At 41.1% G+C, this 27,762-nt stretch overlaps 1 protein-coding gene across 1 annotated transcript; it reads right to left on the bottom strand.

The window, feature by feature from the left end:
- Positions 1 to 1,305: 1,305 nt before the first annotated feature.
- Positions 1,306 to 26,843, bottom strand: LOC119871024 (putative protein ZNF720). The gene is given in 5 exon segments (XM_038525533.1): positions 1,306 to 2,052; positions 2,054 to 5,294; positions 21,069 to 21,164; positions 21,665 to 21,791; positions 26,427 to 26,843. Coding segments are annotated over 5 exon segments (3,567 nt in total). The 5' UTR covers positions 26,442 to 26,843; the 3' UTR covers positions 1,306 to 1,964.
- Positions 26,844 to 27,762: the final 919 nt, after the last annotated feature.

The raw sequence follows: 27,762 nt of genomic DNA, 5'->3' as shown, positions 1-27,762 counted from the left end.
TTCTATTGATTTGTGAGTTATTGACATATGATATGCAATAAGTACATTTCTAAATATTTATGTATTTCAACTTACTTTCCTTTCTGTAATCTCTGATGTTTTCTAAAGTTTATATATAAAAACAAGGTGTTTCCTCATTCATCTGTTTATAGGTTTTGAATGTAGTACGCATTTTGGGATATTGATTCAGGACTGAATTCCAGTTAAAGGAACTGCAACTTTTACACTTTATGGTTTCTATCCTGTATGATAGCTATGATATTGAGTAAGTCCAGAGTTCTATCTAGAGGTTTATCTAGATGTAATGATCTTGTAATGATTTTCCTCAGATGGTAAGGCTTGAGTACTGGTTAGTGTGTTTGCCAAATCTGTGGTATTTGTAAAATCCTCTCCACTATACATTTTCTGATCAGGAATCACGGTTTTCCGTTGTTGATTGTGGCCTTGCCACATTCTTTACACATATTTCATTACTCTCTGTTATGAATTACCTAATGTGGAGTAAGAGTTGAGCAGCACTTACAAATCCTTTCATATTTGCTTCTTCTGACACTCCTGCTGCTACTTGTGTGCTGTCGTTGGGGACCTGGTACTTCTGAGAAGTGGCAGCCAAGTAGATTCTGGCACTCTCAATGGCCAAAGAAAAACCCAAAGAAGGAATCAAGACTGAGAACAATGATCATATTAATTTGAAGGTGATGGGGCTGGTTTGCATTGTAGTGCAGTTAAAGATGAAGAAGTGTATACCGCATGAAATAAACTAATGAAAAACTATTGAGAACAATAAGGTTTGTCAATGCAATAGGTCACATGATTTGATGGGCATCCAATAAAGGAGAAAGACACACCTGCACAGCTGGAAATGGAGGAGATAGATACACTGATGGGTTCCAGCACTAGACAAGAGGTGAATACTAGAAAGGGAACCTGCTACTTTACAACTCTGCTCCTCCAGACCAAGAAGGGGTTTCCTCTGTTCTTTCATTTTTTCCTTCCCCATTCCTCTATTGGACATAAGATAACTGTGTCTCTGCACAAGCATGCTTTAAAAAAAAGAAACAAAAAGAAATGGCCAATGGTACAGTTTGATCAACATCAGGAGGAGATAAGATGAGGGGACGAAGTGGTTCTGTGAAACTACTCTTTTACATTAATGCTGTGATTATTCAGCTCTTATTGTTACATTCCATGAGTTATTTTGCTCTCAGTTTGACAACAACAATAAAAGAACATAAAAATCCGTGCATACCTTGTTAATATTGTGCCCAAGATTACGTATCCAAGAAACCACCAAGGAGCCAACACTTAATCAAACACACGAGGGTTTATTTACAAGGTTGAGCTTGGGTTCAAGTGTCTCGACAGCGGCGCAGGGACTTGCACCCTGAGGTGGGTTCCAGCTTAGTTTTATGGACTGGTCTAGGTGACCTCCAGAAGGGGTGGAGGAATTTCTCAAGTTCTGTTTACATTCTGATATGTAGCTTTCAAAGGCATTAAGCTCTGTTCTCATTCTGATATGGGACTTTCTAGGGCGTTAAGCTGTAAGCTGTTTTTAACTGTAACCGAAGTAAGGTAAAATTCAGCTCTTATTCACAGGGGCCTGAGATGGCTGTACTTCTGCTAACGTTGACCTTAAGGTGGAATGGCCTTAATTTTCTTGGCCTCCACAGTTGGATTGGAGAATTTTTAAGTTTTTCATTAATCATTGTAAAATCAAGGAATATTTTATATAATTTCATAGTATACAGTTTTAGACAATCTGTCTTACAGTAGGGATAAATTACTCTAAAAGAAAAGAATATTCATCATTTTCCGTTGAACTCAAGTTTTTTGTTGCTTAAAAGAACTTAAAAAAAAGTCTCTCACAATCCAAAAATCTTGCAGCCTTGCTCTAGTAGGACTTCTTTGATAATGAGTAAAGGTTGAACAGTGATTAAACGGCCTCACCACATTCTTTACATTTGTTAAGGTTTTTCTCTAGAGTGAATTCTGTGATGACGAGTAAGGTATGAGTCCTGGATAAAGGCCTTGTCACATTCTTTACATTTATAGTTTCTCTCCAGTATGAATTCTGTGATGATGACTAAGGCTTGAGTGGTGGCTAAAGACCTTCCCACATTCTTTACATTTGTAAGGTTTCTCTTTAGTATGAATTCTATGATGATGGGTAAGATATGAACGACAAGTAAAGGTCTTGCCACATATCTCACATTTGTGAGGTTTCTCACCAGTATGAATTCTGTGATGTTGAGTAAGATATAAATGCCTAGCAAAGGTCTTGCCACATTCCTCACATTTGTGAGGTTTCTCGCCAGTATGAATTCTGTGATGTTGAGTAAGATATAATTGCCTAGCAAAGGTCTTGCCACATTCCTCACATTTGTGAGGTTTCTCGCCAGTATGAATTCTGTGATGTTCAGTAAGATATGAATGCCTAGTAAAGGTCTTGCCACACTCATCACATTTGTGAGGTTTCTCGCCAGTATGAATTCTGTGATGTTGAGTAAGATGTGAATGTCTAGCAAAGGTCTTGCCACATTCCTCACATTTGTGAGGTTTCTCGCCAGTATGAATTCTGTGATGTTGAGTAAGAGATGAATGCCTAGAAAAGGTCTTGCCACATTCCTCACATTTGTGAGGTTTTTCACCAGTATGAATTCTGTGATGTTGAGTAAGAGATGAATGCTTAGTAAAGGTCTTGCCACATTCCCCACATTTGTGAGGTTTCTCGCCAGTATGAATTCTGTGATGTTGAGTAAGGGTCGAGCACTGTGTAAACGCCCTGCCACATTCTTTACATTTGTAAGGTTTCTCTTTAGAATGAATTCTGAGATGTTTAGTAAGGCTTGAATTATGATGGAATGCCTTGCCACATTCCTTACATTTGTAAGGTTTCTCTCCAGTATGAATTCTGTGATGTTGAATAAGACATGAATGAGTGTAAAAGGCTTTGCCACATTCTTTACATTTGTAAGGTTTCTCTCCAGTGTGAATTCTGTGATGTTGAGTAAGATATGAATGCCTAGTAAAGGTCTTGCCACATTCCCCACATTTGTGAGGTTTTCCACCAGTATGCGTTCTGTGATGTTGAATAAGGCTCCAGTGCTGTGTAAAGGCCGTGCCACATTCTTTACATTTGTAACGTTCTCCTGTAATATGAATTCTCAAATGTTTAGAAAGGAGTGAGCGCTGGTTAAAGGCTTTGCCACATGTTTTACATTTGTAACGTTTCTCTCCAGTATGAATTTTATGATGTAGAATAAGAAGTGAACGAGTGTTAAAAGCCCTGTCACATTCTTTACATGTGTAAGTTTTCTCTCCAGTGTGAATTCTGTGATGTTGAGTAAGATATGAACGCCTTGTAAAGGTCTTGCCACACTCCTCACATTTGTGAGGTTTCTGGCCAGTATGAATTGTGTGATGTTGAGTAAGGCTTGAGTGCTGTGTAAAGGCCTTGCCACATTCCCCACATTTGTGAGGTTTCTCGCCAGTATGGATTTTGTGATGTTGAGTAAGGGTCGAGCACTGTGTGAACGCCCTGCCACATTCTTTACATTTGTAAGGTTTCTCTTCAGAATGAATTCTGTGATGTTTAGTAAGGCTTGAATGATGGTGAAATGCCTTGCCACATTCCTTACATTTGTAAGGTTTCTCTCCAGCATGAATTCTGTGATGTTGAATCAGATATGAATGAGTGTAAAAGGCTTTGCCACATTCTTTACATTTGTAAGGTTTCTCTCCAGTGTGAATTCTCTGATGTTGAGTAAGATATGAATGCCTAGTAAAGGTCTTGCCACATTCCTCACATTTGTGAGGTTTTCCGCCAGTATGCATTCTGTGATGTTGAATAAGGCTCCAGTGCTGTGTAAAGGCCGAGCCACATTCTTTACATTTGTAATGTTCTCCTGTAATATGAATTCTCAAATGTTTAGAAAGGAGTGAGCGCTGGTTAAAGGCTTTGCCACATGTTTTACATTTGTAACATTTCTCTCTAGTATGAATTTTATGATGTAGAATAAGAGGTGAACGAGCGTTAAAGGCCCTGCCACATTCTATACATTTGTAAGGTTTCTCTCCAGTGTGAATTCTGTGATGTTGAGTAAGATATGAACGCCTTGTAAAGGTCTTGCCACATTCCTCACATTTGTGAGGTTTCTGGCCAGTATGAATTGTGTGATGTTGAGTAAGGGTTGAGTGCTGTGTAAAGGCCTTGCCACATTCTTCACATTTGTAAAGTTTGTCTCCAGTATGGATTCGCCTATGTCTATTTAGGGTTAAGCAGACTTTAAAGGTTTTACCACATTCTTCACATTTGTACGGTTTCTCTCCGGTACACGTTCCGTGATGTTGAGGAAGTACTGAGTCCAAGTCAAAATCTTTGCCACATTCCTTACAAATGTCACTTTTCTCTCCACTATGAACTGTCTTATGTATACTTAGCCTTGGTGCTTGACAAAACATTTTCCCAGGTTGATTACACCTGAATGGGTTTTTTCCCACATGAATTCTCTGTTGATCATCAACATTGGAGGACTGGTTAAGAGCACTCTCACATTCATTTTTAGGATTCTCTCCTGTATTCATACTACTTTGTGTACTAAGGTTAGACTTTTGATAAAAGACTTCCGCACATTTACTACCCTCATGATGGTTCCCTAGAAGCCGAGTCCTCACACATCGACCAACATTGGAGCCCTGGTTAAATGTTTTCTCAGATTCACTGCATTGAGCAACTCTGTCTCCGTTGAACAGGCTCTGGTAATTTTGTAGGGTCGACTCCTTAGTGAAACACCTCTCAAATGGATCCTGTTTAGCACTTTGTTCTTCATTTTTAAATCTCTGATTTTTAGAAAAATTTGACTGAATAGTCAATCCAATTCTTTTTTCACAAGGGTTCAAATAATTATTTTCAGCATGGACTAGGTAACTTCCCAGATTTTCCAAACTGTAGTCGTTCCCTATATATGTAAGTTTGAATATTTGATTTGAGTTTTTGTTTTCAGAAACACACTGCTTTGTGGAAGTAGCAGACTTAAAAAGGGAGGTTACTGAAAATGTTCTATATCCTTCACCATTTTGGGCAGGGAGATTCTTATTATGTGTAGATATTGCAGTATGGTTGTGGCCTTCATGATGTCTTTGATGCCCTTCACTCTCTCCATCATTGTCCCAGTCTGTCATGAACTGTAAATTCTCAATGGCATTATTTCTTAATTTACCCAATGACACTCTTTGGAAAGAAGATTCGATGCTTGGCTTTGACAGCAAGCTCTGGGTGTCACGAAAAGATATGGCTGAAAGATATCAAGAAAGAGAAATGTAAAATTATTCCACTTACTACTCTCAGATGAATATGCTGACAACTACTCATAGATAACCTAAAAACCAGTCATAGAAAATCAGCAAAAAGGCCCAGAAGGAATCTTCAGGACTTTGTTCCTCAATGAACACATAAACTTACACAGAATGTACTGACCACATAGCCTAATAGACAGCTGTAGTACTTTCATGCTATAGTAATAATCACTTTTTTATATATCAAAAAAATCAAGAATGTACCGTGAGCCCAAAGTTTGCAAAAGGGAGGAAATTTAAACATCAACAGAAAAGGACAAAAGAGGAAACAGCAAAAATAGGAAAATATCAGGCATTCCATGTGGCTCAGTGGTTTGGTGTCACCTTCAGCCCAGGGTGTGGTCCTGGTCTCAGATCCAGTCCCCTGCATGGAATGGAGCCGGCTTCTCCCTCTGCCTGTGTCTCTGCATCTCTCTCTCTCTCTCTCTCTCCCCCTCCCTCTCTCTGTCTTTCATGAATAAATAAATACTAAAACAAACAAAAAAAAGTAAATTATCAACAACAACAGGAAGAATTGGTTTTCAGGAAAGATCAACAAAATTGACAGACTTTTAACAAAATCAAGTAAGAACGAAAAACAGGCCAACTAAAATCAGAAGTGAAGTGACAGCAGACAGTATTAACTGATACCATAAAAACACAAATAAGAAGAAGTGACAAGTGATAAGTATATGACAAGAAAGAGATACCAAAAATGTGTATAAATTTCAGAATAGACATAAGATACCTGGATTTCAGGATTCCATTAAATATTTTCTGAAGAAATATTTAAAAAGTCACAATTGGTCGACAAATACCAAGTAGATGGAAAAAGTAATTTAAAACTTCCCAACAAAGAAAAGTCTTGTTTCAGATGAATTCACTGGATAATTCAGAGATTCATTTATTATTTTTTTTCTAAAGATTTTATTTGTTTATTCATGAGATACACAGGGACACAGGTAGAGGGAGAAGCAGGCTCTTGTAGGGAGCCCGACACAGGACTCAATCCGGGGCCTCAAGGATCACACCCTGGGACGAAGGCGACGCTAAACCGCTGAGCCACCTGGGTTGCCCTAATTCAGAGATTTAATGGAAAAGTACTTCTTTTTTCTTTCTTTAAAGATTTTATTCATTTATTCATGATAGACACACAGATAGATAGGCAGAGACACAGGCAGAGGGAGAAGCAAGCTCCATGCACAAAGCCTGATGTGGGACTCAGTCGAGACTCTGGGATCATGCCCTGAGCTGAAGGCAGACATGCTCCTGCTGAGCCACCCAGGAGCCCCATGGAAACGTATTTCAAATCTCTTCCAACATTTTCAGGGAGTGAAGAGAAGGGAAATTATCAAAATAGTTTCTGTGACTCCAGTGTTACCAGGTTGTCAAAGGCAAAGGAAGACTGTACAAGTAAGAAGATTACAAACTACTACCTGTGAGGCGCAGTTATACAAAGTCCACAATAAAAAAAGCAAACTAGCACACTGAATCAAAAGCACGTTTTACAACACAATTAAAGGCAATTCTTCCAGGAATTCAAGGGTGTCTCGACATATCGAAAACTATAAGTTAAAGGCTCGACATTAACAGAATGAAGATCAAAAATGGCATCATATTGCTGCAGAACAAGAATATGAGCATACTGGACAATGTTTCATTATTAAAAACACTCAATAAAGTAGGAATAGAAGCAAACTGCCTTAACTTAATAAAGGTCATATAGGTATGGAAAACCTGAAATCTAATATATTCAATAGTAAAAAAACTGTAAGCTTCTTCTGCATGATCATAACAAAGCGATTTCACTTCTATTCAAACAGTACTGGATATTCTAGTCTGAATGGGAAAAAAAAAAAACCTTAAATGAATCCAAATGGGAAAAGAAAATGCAAATTGATCTCTTTACAGATGACATCCATAAAAAACCCTAAAGAATCCTTATTTTTTTGTTGTTTTGTTGGCTATCACTGGTATTGTTTATTTCTAGTAATTTTTTCTACGACACACTCCATTTTCAATTTTTTTAATGCTATAAATGCCTGAATTAAGTTGCAGTTTCAACTTTTTTCTTTTCTTTTATTTATTCATTTCTTCATTATAGTAGGTTCCATACCTAACATGAAGCCTAACTGGCTAACTGCGTCCTGAACCCAAGACCCTGAGATCGAGACCTATGCTGAGATTAAGAGTCAGATGCGAAACCGACTGAGCCACCTAGACACCCCCAACTTTTCTTCTGAATGTTACAAGACAAGGAACTAGAAAAAGAAGAAATTTAGCTGTGATCCAGTAGAGAAAGGAACTAAAAAAGAAAAATCAGAGATAGAGCATAATAAACAGTAACATAACATTGACATCAATGCCCAGATTTTCCAAAAAATAATCAAAATTTTAACAACATTAAAGAAAAAAGGAGAGCAGCCTCAAAAATTAAAACAAGAAATGGGACAGAAAACACAACAGATAACTACAGAAATACATACTGTGATAACAGATTGCCATGAACAATCATATACTAACAAATCAGATAACTTAGAAAAATCCCAGATAATTCCCCTATATATATAAAACAAACAAGATTCAAATAGAAATCTTAAACCCAACAAGTAGATCCTCACAGTCCAATAACAAGAATGAAAGTTGAATGTAGAATAAAAACGATTTCTAGCACAGAAAAGCACAGGACCACATACCTTCACTGGTCAGTTAACTGAACATTAAAAAAATAATAATAATTAATGACAATCCATCAAAATCTTACATTTTTTAATTTTTTTAATTATTTATTTATTTATTTATGATAGTCACACAGAGAGAGAGAGAGAGAGGCAGAGACACAGGCAGAGGGAGAAGCAGGCTCCATGCACCGGGAGCCCGACGTGGGACTCGATCCCGGGTCTCCCGGATCACGCCCCAGGCCAAAGGCAGGCGCCAAACTGCTGCGCCACCCAGGGATCCCTCAAAATCTTACAAATAGTGGAATGGACAGAACATATTCAACATCATCCTATGAGGCCTAGCATTACCCTGATCCGAAAGCAGGATTAACATCGCACAAGAACAAAATAGTCTAGTTTTTGATATAGGTGTTGCTACTCTGGCTTTCTTTTGACATCCATTTGCAACTTAAATGTTTTTCCATGCAAGTGTAGCGAGTACCTAGCACCATAGAACCAGATCACAATACCACTGACCATATCCCCTCTGCTATATCCTTTAGCCTCATGATTTATCGATTCTATAACTGAAAGCCTAAACCTTCCATTCCCCTTTACCCAGTTGGCCCATCATCCCTCTCCATTCCACTCCAGAAAGCAGCAGTTCTGTTTTGTTTTTGGAGTGGGTCTGTTTCTGCCATTTTTGCGGTTTCTAGCCATTGATGACAAAGAAAAGAGACCAAGGAGGTATTGTGCTGGACAATGTAAATAGACCTAGAAAGTACTGTGCTGATAAGTCAGGCAAATAAAAGCAAATAACATATGATTTCACTTTAGGTGCAGGCTAAAAAAAAAGTGAACAAACAAATAAAAAGCAGAAACAGACGCATAAATATCAATTTCATGTTTATTTTTTAAGACTTTGTTTATTTATTCATGAGAGACACACAGAGAGAGGCAGAGAGAAAGGCTGAGGGAGAAGCAGGCTCCCTGCGGGGGACGATCCCAGAACCTGGGACCACAACCTGAGCCGAAGGCAGAGGCTCAGTGACTGAGCCACCCAGGTGCCCATCAACCTCATTTTAAATAAACCCATGGATAATCCCAAGAAATATAAAAATTCCATGTTCCACATATTCTATAGTGGAACAAGCTTGCCTGTAACAATTTTCCAATGCTAGCAGAAGACAGAGGACTCTCAGATTCAAGTCCAAGGATCTTAGGGTTCATGAAACAGAACAAATTTCTTGATCACGCTAACTTCACTTGCCAGCTCCAAAGCCCCATTTCACACATGTAGATGCTGCATATGCAGTGGGTTTGTGTCACATCTATGAGACCCTGAGCACAGGGAATCCCAATATCTTGAAGGAGCAGAGAACATATCTTCCTGAACCTTTGCCATAGAAGACGATATCTGTTTTCCTCTACAGTTAACAAATCTGTCCTCCATCTAAGGGTAAGATATTATCACTATATTTCAAAGCATTTTAATATTCACGCATCATCGGAGAGCCAATTAAGGATAAACACTTTCAGTGTCTCTATCCTTAACATACAGAGTAACTTAAACCCACAGAATCGTTTCCCAACACTATCCACCACTCAGTCTGACCCCAGTATGTCTCCTGACTAATTACCCCAGATGTGCACCACCTCATCAAACACTCATTAGTCGGACACAGGATCTGGGATAAAATCTATTCAATGTGGGTTGCCTGCGTGGCTCAGGCAGTTCAGTGTCTGACTCTTGATTTTGGCTCATGTCATGATCTCAGGGGTTGTGGGTTCAGGTTCCTCAACAGACTCTGGACTCGGTGCTCAGCATGAAGTCTACTTGAGATTCTCTCCCTCTCCCTCCCACCCCATCCACATACACCCTCTCTGTAAAATAAATAGTCTTTAAAACTTGAAAAAAGCAGTTTACATCAGGAAATATTTTCAAGGCTATCACTGGCAGGATACGAAGCAGAAGAATTGGGTGACTTATAACATTCACTTCTGCCCTGTTCCTGTGGGGCTTGCGTTCAACCACACTGAAAAATCCCAGTACTCATGAAGGTCTACCTTAAACTTCTGTAGTGAACTTAGCAAGGGAGATGTGTGAAGAAACACCTAAACTGTACAGAAGCATATTAATTTACATGTATTTGATGACAGATCTTGTACTTCTAACCCAGGCAGAGCAGGTCCTGGAAACAGTGCAATCATGCCTCTTTACAAGAAAATGGCTGAGAATTGGGAAACACATAGGATTTAGGGCAGAGATGTTCACCACTCATCAACAAGAAATATCATAAAGAACATAGGGAAAAAAAAAAAAAAGAACAACATAGAGGCACTTCGGTGTCTCAGTCGGTTAAGCTTTAGTTCGGGTCGTGAAACCAGTGTCCTCGGATTTAGCCCCATGTCAGGCTCCCTGCTTGGTGGAGAGCTGGCTTCTATCTGTTGCTCTGCTGCACCCCTTGCTTGTGCTCTCTGTCAAATAAATATATTAAAACCTTTAAAAAATGGGCAGTCCTGGTGGCGCAGCGGTGTGGCGCCGCCTGCAGCCTGGGGTGTGATCTTGGAGACCTGGGATCGGGTCCCGCGTCGGGCTTCCTGCATGGAGCCTGCTTCTCCCTCTCCCTCTACCTGTGTCTCTGCCTTTCTTTCTGTGTGCCCATGAATAAATAAATAAAATCTTTTAAAAAAATTAAAAGTATATAGACATAAAAGATGGATGAGACCAGGTAAAATGAAACAGGTGATCACAAGGATAAAAGTTCTTTGGGGGGCTCTGAAATGAGTGAAGATTGGGAGGAAATGTTGATCTTATTATGAATACAGCTGACCTACTGCTTGTGCCTGGAGTGGATGAAAAAACTGCTGGTCCAGATCACAAGCTCACAACATGGTATCAAGGAATAACAATGCTCCATAAAGCAAATGTATCATTTTGTTAAGATATCACAACCTTTTTTTTTTTTTAAGATTTTATTTATTTATTCATGAGACACAGAGAGAGAGAGAGGCAGAGACACAGGCAGAGGGAGAAGCAGGCTCCATGCAGAAGCCTGACGTGGGACTCGATTCAGGGTCTCCAGGATCACGCCCTGGGGCAAAGGTAGGCGCTAAACCTGTGAGCCACCCGGGCTGCCCAAGATATCACAACCCTATCCAAAACATGTTTTTGTTCATTTTCTTTTGCTGTACATTTGGCAGTGACCTACAGAAGAAAATTAAAAAGTCAATGTACCTGGAAGCTCTTACTCTAACTAACCCCCCTCCAAAAAACAGTCCATAGGGTAACATTAATGATCTGCAAGATAAGGAAGACCCACATGGTACCATAATGGACACAGCACTGGCCACGTACCAAAGATGTGTGCATGCAAAGTCCTGGCAGAAATATTTTCACCCAGAGGCTGTCACCTGTGGGTGGGACCCCTTTAGCGACAATGTCCCATGAGTTGACTATACTCATGTATTGGACAATAAAATCTGTAGAACTTAACCTACCTCCAGTGAGGTAAAGAGAGAGATAATGGTAAAACGGCTTTGATTTGCCAAAATTCCAGCTATAATCTATAACAAGTAAATTATTGCAACTGTCAAGCCTCTAGAGGGATTCTGCTTTGGGATATAGAAATAATTACTCATCAGAGCAGAGAGGCGCACTGAAGGCTTTGACATTCAAGGTGGGAATGGGGAGATCCCTGGGTGGCTCAGTGGTTTAGCACCTCCCTTCTGCCCAGAGTGTGATACTGGAGTCCAGGGATCAGGTCCCATGTCGGGCTCCCTGCATGGAGCCTGCTTCTCCCTCTGCCAGTGTCTCTGCCTCTCTCTCTCTCTCTCATGAATAAATAAATAAAATCTTTCAAAAAGAGAGAGAGAAAATGACAAACTACTAAATTTTAGAGAGTGTGTGGATGGGGACGCCTGGGTGGATCAGCAGTTGAGGTTCTGCCTTTGGCTCAGGTTTTGATCCCGGGGTCCTGGGATCAAGTCCTGCATCAGGCACCCAGGGGGAACCTGCTTCTCCCTATACCTGTGTCTCTGCCCCTCTCTCTGTCTCCATGAATAAATAAATAAAATCTTTAGTATTTAGTAGTATTTGGTATTAAAGCTGAGCATGATTAAACATATTTACCAACAATTTGATCTCACATATATAAACAGCAGATATGTATGCACGTTCCACTAAAAGATAAATTATAGATTTACATGCCAGTACTATCATGACAGTCCTGGACTGAAAATCATTCCCCTCCATTAGCCATAAAATGATGTAATCAATTGATAATCACACAATGGAGTCGGATGGATCCATTCTAAAGAATGATGCACAATAACATGAAGGAATACAGATCAATTCACAAGTATAGATAGAAAAAAAGCCAAATACAAGAGTTACCACTGCCTGATTACATTTATATAAAGTACAAAAATGAGGACAGCAATCTACGGCTTTCAGCGTTAAAAGAGTGCTGAGCCTGTGGTAAGGTACCAAGGAAATAAAAGGAATTGCAGAGGTCAATTAATATATTTTGGAGGTCAAATAACATTGTTTCTTCACCTCAACAGTTTATACAGACGTGCTTAGTTTGTGAAGTTCAATTGAGCTGTTAACATATGTTCTGTATGTGTGACTTTACTTCAAAAAAATATTCAACATGGAGAAACTCTCTGGCTCAGTTTGTGGAACATGCAACTTTGATTTGGGAGTTTGAGCCTTGTGTTAGGGGCAGAAATTGCTCAGAAATGGGGTCCTAAAAATGTTGATGTGCTAATATTTAAAATAAATAAAAATCAAGTTAAAAACTTAAAAATTCTAAGAAGCAAAAAAGATAGATGTAAAAAGAGAAGTGTCATAAAATAGATATATTGACAAGGTGAAATAAAATCTAGGAAGGAATAGATTTTCAAAGAATGCTTTAGTTTCTAGCTCAAGCAATATGGTACTGATATACATAGTTCACAGAAAAAAAAGAGAAGAAAATGTAGAATTATTTTCTTAAAACACATATAGGAACACCAGAAAGGAATAAAAAAACAGGGAGGGTATTAGGAAAGACAAAAAATGTAGTATAGCCAAACCCCAATACCTTCATTAAGATATTAAACACAAATAAACCAAATGTTCCTGGTGACACTAAACTTTGCTCGAATATATTCCACTGGAACTTTGTGAAGATAGAACTAAACCATGAGGGTAAATTGAAAAAAAGAAAACGGAACAAAATGTGTGTAGTGATAACCAACCAAAGAAGTGGTATGGCAAAATAAAAATCCTATTGAATAACCTTTAACGCCAAAGGACTTGGTCACTATTAGTTTTATTTATTTTTGAAGATCTAGATGTACAGGATTTCAATAATCTATTTCATGGAGAATAAGCATAACCTATATTTGTGTGCATATTTATACACACATATAAACATACACAGATATACATACGTGTACATAGGGAAACATTTATTTTTAGCTGGAGACATTGCACCTTCCCTGGGGACAGCACAGCGCTCCACCATGAGGGGCCAGCTGAAACTACAATTGTTCCACCATGAGAGAGAGCCCATGGTGGGCACCCAGCATTCCCCAAATGTCAAGCTGATTCTTGGGTACCCACATAGGTCTGGCCTCAAGGGCTTCCCTGGGAGAATCTGGGATGTTATAGACATCTGCATCTAGTCACTGGCTCTCAGAGTGGGTTCCCTGGACAGGTACCTGAAAAAGTGTTAACAAAGGAAATTCGGGGAGTGCACCCCAGAAGTACTAATGTGGCAATGTGGAGATAAACACTGCAATCTAAGATTTACAAGTGCTCCTGGTGATTCTGTTATGGGCTAAATTGGACAACCTTGCAGACACTAAGTCACAGCTCATCCCTGAGTTATCCACAGGTAAGTCATTCCTACAAATGCTCTATTTGGGGTTCCTGGGTGGCTCAGTCAGTTAAGGGTCTGCCTTGGGCTCAGGTCATGGTCCCAGAGTCCTAGGATGGAGCTTCACCTTGGGCTCTCTGCTCAGTGGGGAGTCAGCTTTTCCCTCTCCTCCCTGTTCTTGCTCCCTCTGTCGCTCTCTCAAATTAATTAATTTAAAAAATTAAAAAAAAAAAACCTCTAAGCTTACTACAGTCATGTCAATATTGTGACAGACACACACACACACAATGTGCAAAACACAAATCTTCTTTATTCATAAATAAATTTGACTCTAAAAGTCTTCCTCGGCTTCCCGCAGTTCTGTCTCTGCCTTCTCTCAATACTCTCCTTGAGCTTCCTGAGATCTCCCCAGATACACTCTGTTCACATTGTACAATGAATGGAATCCAGATGAAAGTGAATTGGAACATGTTTAAATATTTTTTCAAGATAGTTATGAAATTCATACAAGACATTAATACAGGTTATGGGAGGCACCTGGGTGGCTCAGTGGTTGGGCGTTTGCCTCCGGCTCAGGACATGATCCCTGCACACAGCCTCTTTCTCCTCTGCCTGTGTCTCTGCCTCTCTCCGTGTGCCTTTCATGAATAAGTAAATAAAATCTTTAATAAAAAACAGGTTACGGAAGAGTTGGTTATACGTCCCTCAGGTACCTGTGAAAATCTCATTATTTCCACTGCATAACTAATATTCTTGACTTGGATCAATTGCTATCATGAAGATACATCCAGCTTTTAATAAACTGCCACTGTACTCTCCTTAAAATGCAAATGTTGGGATCCCTGGGTTACCCAGTGGTTTAGTGTCGGCCTTTGACCCAGGGTGCGATCCTGGAGACCCGGGATCGAATCCCACATCGGGCTCCCGGTGCATGGAGCCTGCTTGTCCCTCTGCCAATGTCTCTGCCTCTCTCTCTCTCTCTGTGACTATCAGAAATAAATTTTTAAAAAAATTTTTAAATGCAAATGGAAAAACTATTTAAAATTCAGAGTGTTTCTCTGTCGTACTTTATTTATTTATTTATTTATTTTCTGTCGTACTTTAATGCAAGGAAAGGTGCCCTGGACACTTACTTCCTCGGGACTTCGATCACACTTACAGGTCAGCCACAAGCAGCATCTCCATGTGGACTTTCTTCATTAATTGTACATTATAATGTCCTTAATCTTCCATGTTAAAGTAGGTAGGAATGAAGTCCCCCTCATACCAGAGCCCTGCATGTCTGTGAGACAGCAGCCACCAAATCATCTTACATGTACACAAATGATAAAGCCTTGGGATGAGAGGATTTCAGAGTAAAATTAACATCTGCCATGCAAAAATGTCAAATATGGTCAAAAGAAAACAGGAGACACACCAAAAATAATAATCTCTCTTCAGACAACCATCTCCTCTCCATCCTGACAGGGATATTAACAGATACAGAGGACCGCTGAATACCGGGTTTCAACAGCGGAGGTCCATATATATGTAACAATACATGAATACAGTACAGTACTATAAATGTGTTTTGTCTTCACCTTAAGATTTTCTATTCTCAAGCTAACATTATTATAAAAAATACCATATATAATACAGGAATACATACCAAAAACTGCGATGATTGACTGTTTATGTTCCAGGTGAGGCTTCTGAGGTCAACAACAGGTTATTTCCATGACAAAACAGGTGTGGTTTTCAATTTGGGGCTCTCAAAAGATACACACAGGTTTGCTTTTCTTTTCTTTTTTTTAAAAGATTTATTTATTTATTTATTCATAGAGATGCAGAGAGAGAGAGAGAGGCAGAGACACAGGCAGAGGGAGAAGCAGGCTCCATGCAGAGAGCCTGACATGGGACTCAATCCAGGGTCTCCAGGACACGCCCTGGGCTGCAGGCGTAGCTTAAACCACTGCCCCACCGGGGCTGACCCACACAGGTTTTCACTGTAAAGAGGTGGTGCCCCTAACACTTGCATTGTCCAAGGCTAAGATGTGAGTGATCTGTGTGTTTTAACTTTGGATTTTTCTCTATAATAAATACTTTGATTTCAGATCATGCCTGAAAAGGGATATTGACTTACTGCTTTCTTCTGTGAATTCTGATGTTATTTAGATTTCCTTTCCATCTCACAACTTACCAATTTTTTATATCCTTAATGTTTTTATCCTTTATAAAGATGTTTTTCTGAAGTATGTAGTAAAACCAAAGGTCTTGCATCAATTTTACATTTCTTTTTTTTTTTTTTTTTTAAGATTTTATTTATTTACTCATGAGAGATACACAGAGAGAGAGGTAGATGCACAGGCAGAGGGAGAAGCAGGCTCCATTCAGGGAGCCTGATGTGGGACTCGATCCCAGGACTCCAGGATCATGCCCTGGGCCGAAGGCAGGTGCTAAACTGCTCAGCCACCCAGGGATCCCATATTTCTATGGTTTCTGCCCAGTATGCTTTGTTATCTTACTGATGTTCAATAAGAGTGCAGTTCCAGGCATAGATGTGGACACTATTCTTAACAACTCTAAATTATTCCACAGGATGCATTACCTCATGTTGAATAGTTCTGGTTATGAATTAAATGCCTTGCACATTCTTTACATTTAAGGGCTTCCCCTCACTATGCACCCTCTGCTCCACTATGCACATCTCTCCACTATGTACCTCTCTGTTGACAAAGTTTGTAGTTTTGCATGAAGTTTTTGTCAAATTTTATTGAACATTTGTCAGCCATCCCCTCATTATGTCTTATGTTAGGTTGTTAGGCTTAGGGTGGTAGTTAAAGGCTTTGCCACATTTTAGACATTAGAGAGGTTTCTTCTGTTATAAAATCTCTGCTATTGAGTGCTGAACACAACCAAAATCTTTGCTCTAGTTGCTACATTTGGAAGTCCTTTCTCCAGCGAGGGTACAGGATATACAATGAGATTTGAGCTTTATTAGACATTCCCACCTTTATTACTTTTATACTGTTTCTCTGTATGGGCACCGGGGTGGCTCAGTTGGTTAAGCATCTTATATCAGCTAGGGTCATGATCCCGGGGTCCTGAAATCAAGCTCTGCCACCAGGCTCCCTACTCTGCAGGGAGTCTCCTTCTTCCTCTCTGTCTATCCCCCCTCCCACCTGCTATACCTGCCTGTGCTCTCTATCTCAAGTAAATAACGTCTTTTTTAAAAACAAATACATCTGTAATTATGGAAGATAAAGTCCTCACTAAAGATCTTCCAAAGTTCAGAACACATGAATACTTGTACCAAGTATTATGTCTCAACTACTTTACAGTGATATTTGGATAAAGACCATCCTGTGTTTATCAAAATTAGAGACTTTGGAATAAGGAGGGATTACATGCTGGTGGGAGAACAATGAATCCACTGAAAAGGAGTTCTCAAATCAATCAAATTTAGAATTTTTATCTTAATTTTTAAGTGTTTGACTTTCAGAAATATTTCAGTGCATGATTTTTTTTTCTTTTTTTTTCAGTGCATGATTTATCCAACTTTATATTTCAAATGGTTTGAATGATTACTTTCACTAAAGGTAACTTCATTAATTTGGACTAGGTGACTTTCCAAAATTTCCAAATGTCCTCAGAAAATATGTAGGTTTAAAAGTGGATGTGGGTCCTTGCACTCAAATACATCATCCTGAAAATATAACTGAATTAAAGTGGGATTCTCCAAAAATTGTTTTATATCTCTGATCTCTTCTGGCAGAAAAGACTCCATTATGGGCAACTGTCCCAGTATGCTTATATCCATCATCACATCCCTCCTGTCCTCCATGACCCCATCAATCCCAGTCATTAAGTATAAAAACTTAGGACTACAGATTCCACATCCTCCCCTATCACTCTATGGAATGAATCTTCTTTGCCTGTCTTGGCCAACAACCCTGGGTGTTATGGAAAGACACAATTAAAAGATTGAATATTCATTTTTCTAAGATTTACTTATTTATTCAAGAATGACACAGAGAGAGAGGCAGAGACGCAGGCAGAGGGAGAAGCAGGCTCCATTCAGGGAGCAAAATGTGGGACTCGATCTCAGGACTCAGGATCATGCCCTGGGGTGAAGGCAGGCGCTCAACCGCTGGGCCACCCAGGCATCTCCACATCCCAACTAAAAGATTTATTTATTTATTTATTTTTCTTTTTTTTCCAACTAAAAGATTTAAAATAAGACATCCCACTTAGCGAACACACATGCATATATGTTAAAATTCTAATGTGTAAACTTAATACCCAGTATAGCACTTCAGATGAATCTGGAGACATAGGAACCACCAGGATTTGCTCTTCCATGACAACAAAAATTGACCAAATTACTTTTTTCAGTGCTCCAGAAGCCAGTTAGGAAAACATAGCACCCCCAGGCAGGAACAGATGAAGAAGAGCCACATCAAAGAGACTAAGAAAGTTTGTGACACTTGCCCACAACAGCAGCAGCTCACCCACCCTGACACATGAAGGCCACCCTGTGAAAAAACTCGTACCTCTCCTCAGGAGAGAAAGAAACGAGTGACCTGTAGGTTCGGGGATATGGATTCTTGGCTGCTGCCTGAGGGACTTGTTTCTGTCACACATGACATGGAGGCAGAGGGAACGACAGCACCCTCTGGATGCATTGTGGTGGCTGCTCAGACAAACAAGAAAGTCTTGTTTCTTGTTCAAACAAGAAAGAGACTACAGAGGTGAAGCAGAGGAAGGAATCATGTTAGGCATCGGACTCTTAATTTCGGTTCAGATCATGGTCACGATCCTTCAGATGGTCTCTGAACTCTGTACTTGAAAACTGTCATCCTTGGGGCACCTGGATGGCTCAGTCGGTTCTGTGTCTGCTTTCAGCTCACATCCTGATCAGAGGGTCCTGGGATTGAGCCCAGGTCAGGCTCCCTGCTCAGCGCGGACTATGCTTCCCCCTTTCCCTCTGGTCCTCCCCTGTGCTATGCTCTCATTTGCTCTTTCTGTCTATCTCAAATGAATAGATAAAAAATCTTATGGAAAAATTAAAAGAAAAAGAAAATGGTCATGGTGTAACTAAATACACAAGTAAAACCAAAACCACAACTAACTAATGTAGTGGAAAGTCCCAGACAAAAGGAAGCACATTGTTATGGAATTACAAAGCCAGAATAAGACAAAATTTAGCCCGAGAAAAGCTACATTAAAATACATGCATTAAAATACAGGATCCCGGGGTGGCTCAGCAGTTTAGCGTCTGCTTTCAGGCCAGGGTGTAATCCTGGAGTCCTAGAATTCAGTCCACATCCCCACATGGGGCTCCCTGCCTGGAGCCTGCTTCTCCCTCTGCTTGTGTCTCTGCCTCTCTCTCCATCTCTCATGAAGAAATAAATAAATAAAATCTTTCAAAAAAAAAACCAAACAGATGCATTATTCTGTTTTTTTAAAAAATATTATATTTATTTATTCATGAGAGACACAGAGAGAGAGGCCGAGACACAGGCAGAGGGAGAAGCAGGCTTTATGCAGGGAGCCCGACGCGAGACTCGATCCCGGGTCCCAGGATCAGGCCCTGGGCTGAAGGTAGCGCTAAATCGCTGAGCCACCTGGGCTGCCCCAGATGCATTATTCTCAAGGAAACTTTCTATAAAACTAATTTTAAACTCTATCTCTGTATCATAAAAAATAGGCATGAATTATTGGCAGATTTTCACTGACCACAGTATTGTAAAGAATATTCATTAAAATCAATCATTAAAAGCTGTAAGTGAAAATCATATGAATAACCACTTAAAAAGGCATTATACAAATGTATTATTTTATTAATATATCCCTCCTTGAACAGAGAATTTAAGGCCACAACCCACTCCTTAAAACCAAGGAAATAAACAACATCTTCATTTCTAAATAAACACCAAGAAAGTTGCAAAATATGCTAAATCCACTATACATAAAATACATATTTGGAAAAATTCATATATACTCCAAGGAAAGTAGAAGAAAAATCCAATGACTAATTGTCACTGAAGTGAAATTACATTTATGAACAAAAGCTTTCTTTAAAATACAGGAATTATACGAATTATACCTCACTGCTTTTTTTCTTTTTTTAAGACTTTATCCATGTATTTGAGAGAGAATGAGAGAGAGAGAGCGCAGCTGGGGAAGGGCACAGGGAGAAGCAGACTCCCCACTGAGCAGGGATCCCATTGGGGGTAGGAGGGCTGAGCCCCAGGACTCCAAGATCATGACCTGAGACCAACTGACTGGCCACCCAGACAACGCTCTACCTCACATGCCATGTCATATAGAACTTTTGATCTAATAAATAACAGATGAATCTCATATATAACTAATAAGAAAGTGAAAACACACTTGACAAAATAAAAAGAAATTCCTGTCATACAAGATAAATTCATACAATGATGCAAGTATTAAGAAAGAAGGTAAAAATTGAGAATTTATTATAGGCTTCAAGTTCTAAGGTCTAAATGTTCTAGCTCCCTCATGGCATTAATTTAGGTAGGAATTCTAGGATACAAACAGATACGTTACATTATTTCACCACTGAGGAATGGAACACACTGCTATATCCTAATTTCAGTTCATACAAAGAAAAATTAACATCCAGAGTGAAATAAATGATTAGATTTTCTTATTTTAGGGAGGTGCTTTGTTATCTGATGAAATTACTGAGTGTCAATTTTGTACAATCAAGATTAAAGCCTCCATAACATTGGAATGCATAAGCCAGAAAACGTGGTACCTGTCTCCAGTGTTCCCAGGATTTCTGCACCAACCCCAGTATGCCCACCACTACCCCGACATGCTTCTCACGACGCAAAACAGAACTTACAAAGGGCTAAGGCTATGGATCCTGAGAAACAGGGAGACTTCCCCAGGACCCTCACAGCAATGGAGAACCTCTCAGATTATGGAGACCCTCCCACTCCCAGGGGAGTCTCCTGGCCCTCCCTGTGGAAGTGATGGACCATCAGTGGAGCTGAAGGAGAATCCTTAGAGAAGCTAAGAGCTTGATAATGTTGGATAGCACATGTCCCTCTGTGACAGGGAGAAAAATATAAACTAGGTTTCTCAAGAGTGTATCCATTCAAGGAGAACTACTCCCACCACAGTTTAAGGTCTCTCTTCCCCCCTTCACATGTGGACCGCACCTCTGTCATCTGCCTCATTCATTTCCACCTACCTGGATGGATGGTTACTCTCTTCTTTCTCATCACTCTCCAAGTCTCTGTCTTTTGCTCCAAAAAGGAGACCAGGTCTGGCTTTGACACAATGAGACCTGTTTATTAGAAAAAAGGGATGAGTATTGTTGGTGATGCTAACTTTCAATCCACCCTCATACTCAGTAGAGAAGAGAAAAAGACACTGTAGATTCAAGAAAATGATTTCCTGAAGGCTGTTGCCCAGCTGCCCCTTTAGAACACACAGGAGAGATGTCCAGTGTTCAGAATTGTCCTCCACAGCCAAGTACTAGACACAAGAATAAAAGGTGTAAGTTGGAGTTTAAGTTACGGGGTATACTATTTTCTGCCACTCACTGTACAGAATTCCCACGCATCTACAGAAGTGATGATGTTACCTTGAGGAAGAGGAAATTAAAGCTGAAAGGAAGCAATTGAAGACTTTTGTCTACGTCTATAAAACACTACTTTTTCCCTTTACTGCCCAGATCCACATTCCAGTCATTCAAAGAGGAATCTTCCAAGACACAGACAGTCTTCAAAGGAAGGAAGGAAACCCTGAGTGTGGTATGGAAAATCTGGAAGGAGTGATCCTCACCCAAGAAGAGGAGGTGTCCGTAGTTCTCTAACATCACATCCCTGTAGAGTTTCCGCTGAGTGTGGTTCAGGCATGTCCACTCCTCCTGAGAGAATTCTATGGCCACATCCCTGAATGTCAGCAGTCGCTGCAATAAATACCAATTACCGAGTGGTCATAGGCAGAGTTCATTATGGCCCAAGTGATGAAGGAGGGAGTTAGTGTCATCAGCTAGACCCCAAGACCTGACCTTCAGGTGTTTACCAGCTTGTACCCTCCAACCTTGGTCCCACATTTACTAACCTCTCTTTCCACCACATCTTTTACTTGAGGCAAAACACCCCATGGGCAGAGTCTCCTGTGATGGAAATAGAAACTATCCACCAAAAGGAAAGGACTGATCTTGATGTGGGGAAAAAAGGCAGAAAGAAAGGTATATGAGGGATCCCTGGGTGGCGCAGCGGTTTGGCGCCTGCCTTTGGCCCAGGGCGCGATCCTGGAGACCCGGGATCGAATCCCACGTCGGGCTTCCGGTGCATGGAGCCTGCTTCTCCCTCTGCCTGTGTCTCTGCCTCTCTCTCTCTCACTGTGTGCCTATCATAAATAAATAAAAAAAATTAAAAAAAAAAAAAAAGAAAAAAAAGAAAGGTATATGACATTAAATGACCCTGTAAAACGCAGCCCATTGACAAATACTTGAGTCAGTTAGAGTATAAAGCTCCTGGAGGAAGTCCTCAACTTTCTCAAGGTGAATACCTTCCTAGAGGGACAAACAACCTTAGTTTGACAGTAACGGGGCCATTGTATCCTGTTGAGTGTTTTTTAGCATATGAAAAGCCATTTGGAACTCCCTTACTCTGCACTTGCCCCAACAGCAGAATGTGTAATCAGTTGCTCCTCACAATCCCTGGGCAATTGGAGCCAGCAGGCAGCAGGCTGCTGCAGCAGCTGCAACTCTTTCTACTCATTGGTCCTGTCCTCATCTTTAATACAAACACGTTTTTGCACCAAAGACCTCAAGGTTCTGGACCTCAGCAACATTCCAGAACTACATCCCCCTGAGGAACAGCCTGGACCAGCCCAATTTGAGCTAAACCCCTGACTCACCCTCTACAGTTGAAACAAACAGTAACCTGTGGAGTAACCAAAATTGTCTCTTACCTCATTTATTACCAAAGTCTCCAGCAAGGAGGAGCACAAACCTCAGTTATATAACCCAAGTATGTGTAGAAATGCTGTCTTCAGATGCATGTGGGGTTTCTGCCCAGTTCTACAGACGATGACAAGGCCCCTCTTTCTAAATATCCAGCCTAACCCTAAACAACAGAAAACCTTTCCCCCTTGCTCTGTGAGTCTCTGCTTAGGAAGTTATTCTCAGTGATCTGTGAGGCAGCAAATCAAGTTTCCTTTCTGTGACATCCACACACGGGTATAGTTTCTATCTGTAGTTCTATAATCTTTCAGGATTTTAAGACTGAAATATGTGAATTATGATTCTTGTGTGGTTGGTTTGTTTGTTTGTTTTTTTTTTTTTATTTCAAAGAAGTAAATAGAAAGTAACTCTAGGGGTGCTAGGGGGGATAGGTGATTGAGCACCAGCCTTTTTCTCAGGTCCTGATCCCAGGGGGAGTCCAACATCAGGCTACCCATAGGCAGCCTGCTTCTCCCTCTCTCTATGTCTTTGCCTCTCTCTGAGGAATAAATATATAAAATAAAATTTAAAAAAAAAAAAAAAGGCTAACTATGACACTAAGTGTGGAGTAACATTGAAACCCACCAGATGGAGGTCCACTCCCAGAAGTAAATATCTCACTACAGGAAGGTGAGAGTCTTCCCTGTCCATTGGAAGCTAATGTGATGTGGGCCTGGAGCTAAGGATCAAAAAGGTATGTTGATCAATTTTTGTTGCAAAAAGCGGTTTCTGGGCAGCCCCGGTGGCACAGCGGTTTAGCGCTGCCTGCGGCCCGGGGTGTGATCCTGGAGACCCTGGGTCGAGTCCAAGGTCAGGCTCTCTGTGTGACGCCTGCTTCTCCCTCTGCCTGTGTCTCTGCCTCTCTCTCTCTCTCTCTCTCTGTGACTATCATAAATAAATAAAAATTTTATTTAAAAATAATAAATGCATAAATAAATAAATGTGATAGTTTCTGCACATCCTTCAGTAAACCTAAGATCTTTGGAAACATAAGAAGGAAAGTATGAATTTTATAGGGAGAAGTCTGGCAGAGAGGAGTAAGCCAAGGAAAGGAAGGTAACATTAGCTGTAGGGAACAAACTAGTAGCAGTGCCTAAAGAGATGGGGGAACAGAGGGCTAGCTGAGGACAAATGATGAGCCAGGGCCAGCACATTGACAAGTCCTGAAACAGGCAGAGGGACATTCCAATCCGGACTCAACTGTCTTGATGGTCACACTTTGCCTAGGGCAAAAGGCAATCTTAGCCTGACCCCTAGGAGCCTGTAAGTCTACTTTAACCTTTGAAAATTCTTTTAGAAATGTCCTTTATTTCTACACCCCCAAGGTAGGTGTTGGCAATCATCCCCCCAGCACATGACCCACAGTTATCCAGCAGAAGGGGCTCATACTCAGGTTTTATTAGATGGTATACGTGGCCTTTTCCCAACAATTGCCAGCCCCTTCAAGGTCCTGGAAACCTTGCTTCCAAAATTCCTTACAGAGTATGCTATCCTCAAACCCCTCCCAACTCCCAGTAAATAATCAGCCACCCCTCACAGGCCCAGGTTGGGGACTCCTCCTGCCCGCAGGCCCTGTCCTTGTGCTTTAATAGAACCACCATTTAGCACAAAAGGACGTCTCAAGAATTCTTTCTTGGCTGTTGGCTCAGGACTTCACCTAACATAGGTGAAAACTTTATTAGTGAGATGTAGGTGAAATATAGTTGAAAACTTCCCCAATGGGATCCCTGGGTGGCGCAGTGGTTTGGTGCCTGTCATTGGCTCAGGGCACGATCCTGGAGACCCGGGATCGAATCCCACATCAGGCTCCCGGTGCATGGAACCTGCTTCTCCCTCTGCTTGTGTCTCTGCCTCTCTCTCTCTCTGTGTGACTATCATAAATAAATAAAAAATAATAAAAAAAAAAGAAAACTTCCCCAAAACTTCATCAAGAGGATTGTTGTTACTGATGTGTTTAAAATATTAATTGAGGGATCCCTGGGTGGCGCAGCGGTTTAGCGCCTGCCTTTGGCCCAGGGCGTGATCCTGGAGACCCGGGATCGAATCCCACGTCGGGCTCCAGGTGCATGGAGCCTGCTTCTCCCTCTGCCTGTGTCTCTGCCTCTCTCTCTCTCTCTCTCACTGTGTGCCTATCATAAATAAATAAATAAAATAAAAAATAAAAAAAATAAAAATAAAAAAATATTAATTGAATTACGAGAATACAGTGGATTTATACACATTTCGGTCACATATACTTTCACTGTCTTTTTTTTTATTGTCTTGTAATACCTAGTATGTATTTACATATTTTGAAAGATTATATGATTTATTCACGAGAGACAGAGAGGCAGAGACAGAGGCAGAGGGAGAATCTGGCTCCTCGAGGGGAGACGGCGTGGGACTCGATCCTGGGACTCCGGGACCATGGCAGAGCCGGAGACAGACGCTCAACCACTGAGCCACCCAGGCGTCCCTACCTAATATATTTTTAAGAGGAGTATCTTTAAAAAAAAAAAAGATTTTTATTTATTTATTCATGCAACACACACAGAGGCAGAGACACAGAGGAGAAGCAGGCTCCACGCAGGGAGCCGGATGTGCAACTCCAATCCAATCTGGGACTCCAGGATCACGCCCTGGGCTGAAGGCAAACACTAAACCGCTGAGCCACCCAGGCGTCCCTAAATACACTATCTTTTTCACATTCTAAACTGTAAGTCTCCTCTTTTTAAAGAGTATTCTGAGTTATCCTGGACCTTATATATCTATAGCATTTATTGGTGCATTTTCCTACTCCTGGCCCACACAGAGCTGATAAAGCATCCAGGTGGCCACTAAAGGGCAAGTGCTTTCCTCGGCTGCTATCCCAGGATCCCATCACCACCAGGAATGTTGGACTCAATGTCTTCTCTAGGGATCTGTCAGCAAGGGTACATTTTCAAAGCTTGCAGAACTGTAATTTAAAGTACAACTGTTGGGATGCCTGGGTGGCTCAGCGGTTGGATGTCTGCCTTCAGCTGAGGTCGTGATCCCGGGATCAAGTCCCACATCGGGCTCCCCACATGGAACCTGCTTCTCCCTCTACCTATTTCTCTGCCTTTCTCTCTGTGGCTCTCATGAAAGAATAAAAACAATCTTTATTTTATTTTAAGATTTTATTTATTTATTCATGAGAATACACAGAGAGAGAGCGCGAGCGAGAGAGATACGGAGACGCAGAGACACAGGCAGAGGGTGAAGCAGGCTCCATGCAGGGAGCCGGATGTGGGGCTCGATCCCGGGTCTCCAGGATCAAGCCCTGGTCCTAAGGCAGGCGCTAAACCGCTGAGCCTCCCAGGCATCCCCCAAATACAATCTTCAAAAATAAAAAATAAATACAGTTTTGGTGGCTTATTGGAAGCCCCGTTGGAGAGAAGGGAAAGAAGGTGATGCGGGAGAAGTGTTCTAAGATCGAGCCTTGGGTATTAGATTTGAAAAGGTTTTTAACAATAAGTGAAACCACGAGGCAGAAATATCAGAGCTGGAGGAATCAACACTTGCAATCTCCAAATGCAGGGAATTTCGGGCCAAAAAGGCACTGCGGCCTCTAAGCTGGGACACAAGGCTTACCTGAGACCCCGCCATCTCTGCTCCGTCCACCTCGGCCTCTAGCGAGCTCTCTCACAAGATCTCCGTGGAGGAGTCCCAGCTGCATCAGGAGAACACACCTTTAAAGGCAGCCAAGTCTCTCCACCTATAAACTGCTCCCCTGCAGGCAGGACTTTGAAATGCACAAAAAGCCCAACTTCCTAGTCCTTTGGGTGTGGAGCTGTTGAGAAGCTGTGAACTCCCAGTTGGAAATCAGGAACTGATTTTTCCTTCTCTGCTTCCAGGGCCCTCCCCTCCCCCAGATGCTCACAGATTCAGCTACAGCCTAGGCCCCGTGTGCTGTGGCCCTAACCCTCCTGACTCGGGTAGTGGAGACCATTACCCCTCCTAAGGCGAAGCCTGCTCTCAATTCTCAGAAATTAAAAGGAAGCCTTTCTACTTAACTGTGGCCTCACTTCGAATCACCCGGAGCACTGACTTAAAACAACGCTGTTGTTTCCACCATCAATTGACAGAATCAGAGGGGGAAGAACTTTTTTTTTTTTTTTTTTTAGATTTTATTTACTTCTTCATGAGAGACACAGAGAGGCAGAGACGGGCAGAGGGAGAAGCAGGCTTCTCGCAGGGACCCCCATGTGGGACTCGATACTGGGACTCTGGGATCACGTCCTGAACCAAAGGCAGACAGACACCCAACTGCTGAGCCACCCAGGCGACCGGGGATGATCTATTTTGATACTCCGGGAAACATCTGGGGAGGTGACCGGCAAAGCACCGCAGCCCAGGCTGTGCGGTTACCAGATTTAAATCCACGCCTTCTTCACTGATAAGAGTTTCTCAAGATTTATATCTTCTCCCTCTTCCTGCTACACAAAGGGAGATACTCTTAGGAAAGGACCTTTCCCTTACAAATGCAAATATCTCTTCCTTAAAGAACCATTGGGTGTCACACCTTTTCCTGTGTCTTCTGTTTCTTTTTCTTTTTCAAGATTTTATTTATTTATTTGAGAGAGAGAGAGAGAGAATGGAAATCAGAGCACAAGCAGGCAGAGAGGCAGAGGGTCAGAAGCAGGCTCCTCCTTTACCAGGGAGCCCAACCCGGGACTGAATCCCAGGACCCTGCTTCTCCCTCTGCCTGTGTCTCTGCCTTTCTCTCTCTCTCTCTCTCTCTCTGTCTCATGAGTAAATAAATAAATAAATTCTTCTTAAAAAATAAAAACTGCCTATGATTTTTTCACCAAAAGATGGGTTTTTTTTTTTAATATTTTATTGATTTATCACAAACACACACAGAGGCAGAGACGCAGGCCAAGAGAGAAGCAGGCAAGTCCAGGGAACAAAGAGAGGCGTGCTTGGT

Source organism: Canis lupus, chromosome 1, assembly GCF_011100685.1.
Source record: "Canis lupus familiaris isolate Mischka breed German Shepherd chromosome 1, alternate assembly UU_Cfam_GSD_1.0, whole genome shotgun sequence".
Taxonomy (NCBI): domain Eukaryota; kingdom Metazoa; phylum Chordata; class Mammalia; order Carnivora; family Canidae; genus Canis; species Canis lupus.
The sequence above is the reverse complement of the archived record's forward strand: the minus strand, read 5'-3'. Positions and strand labels throughout refer to the sequence as shown.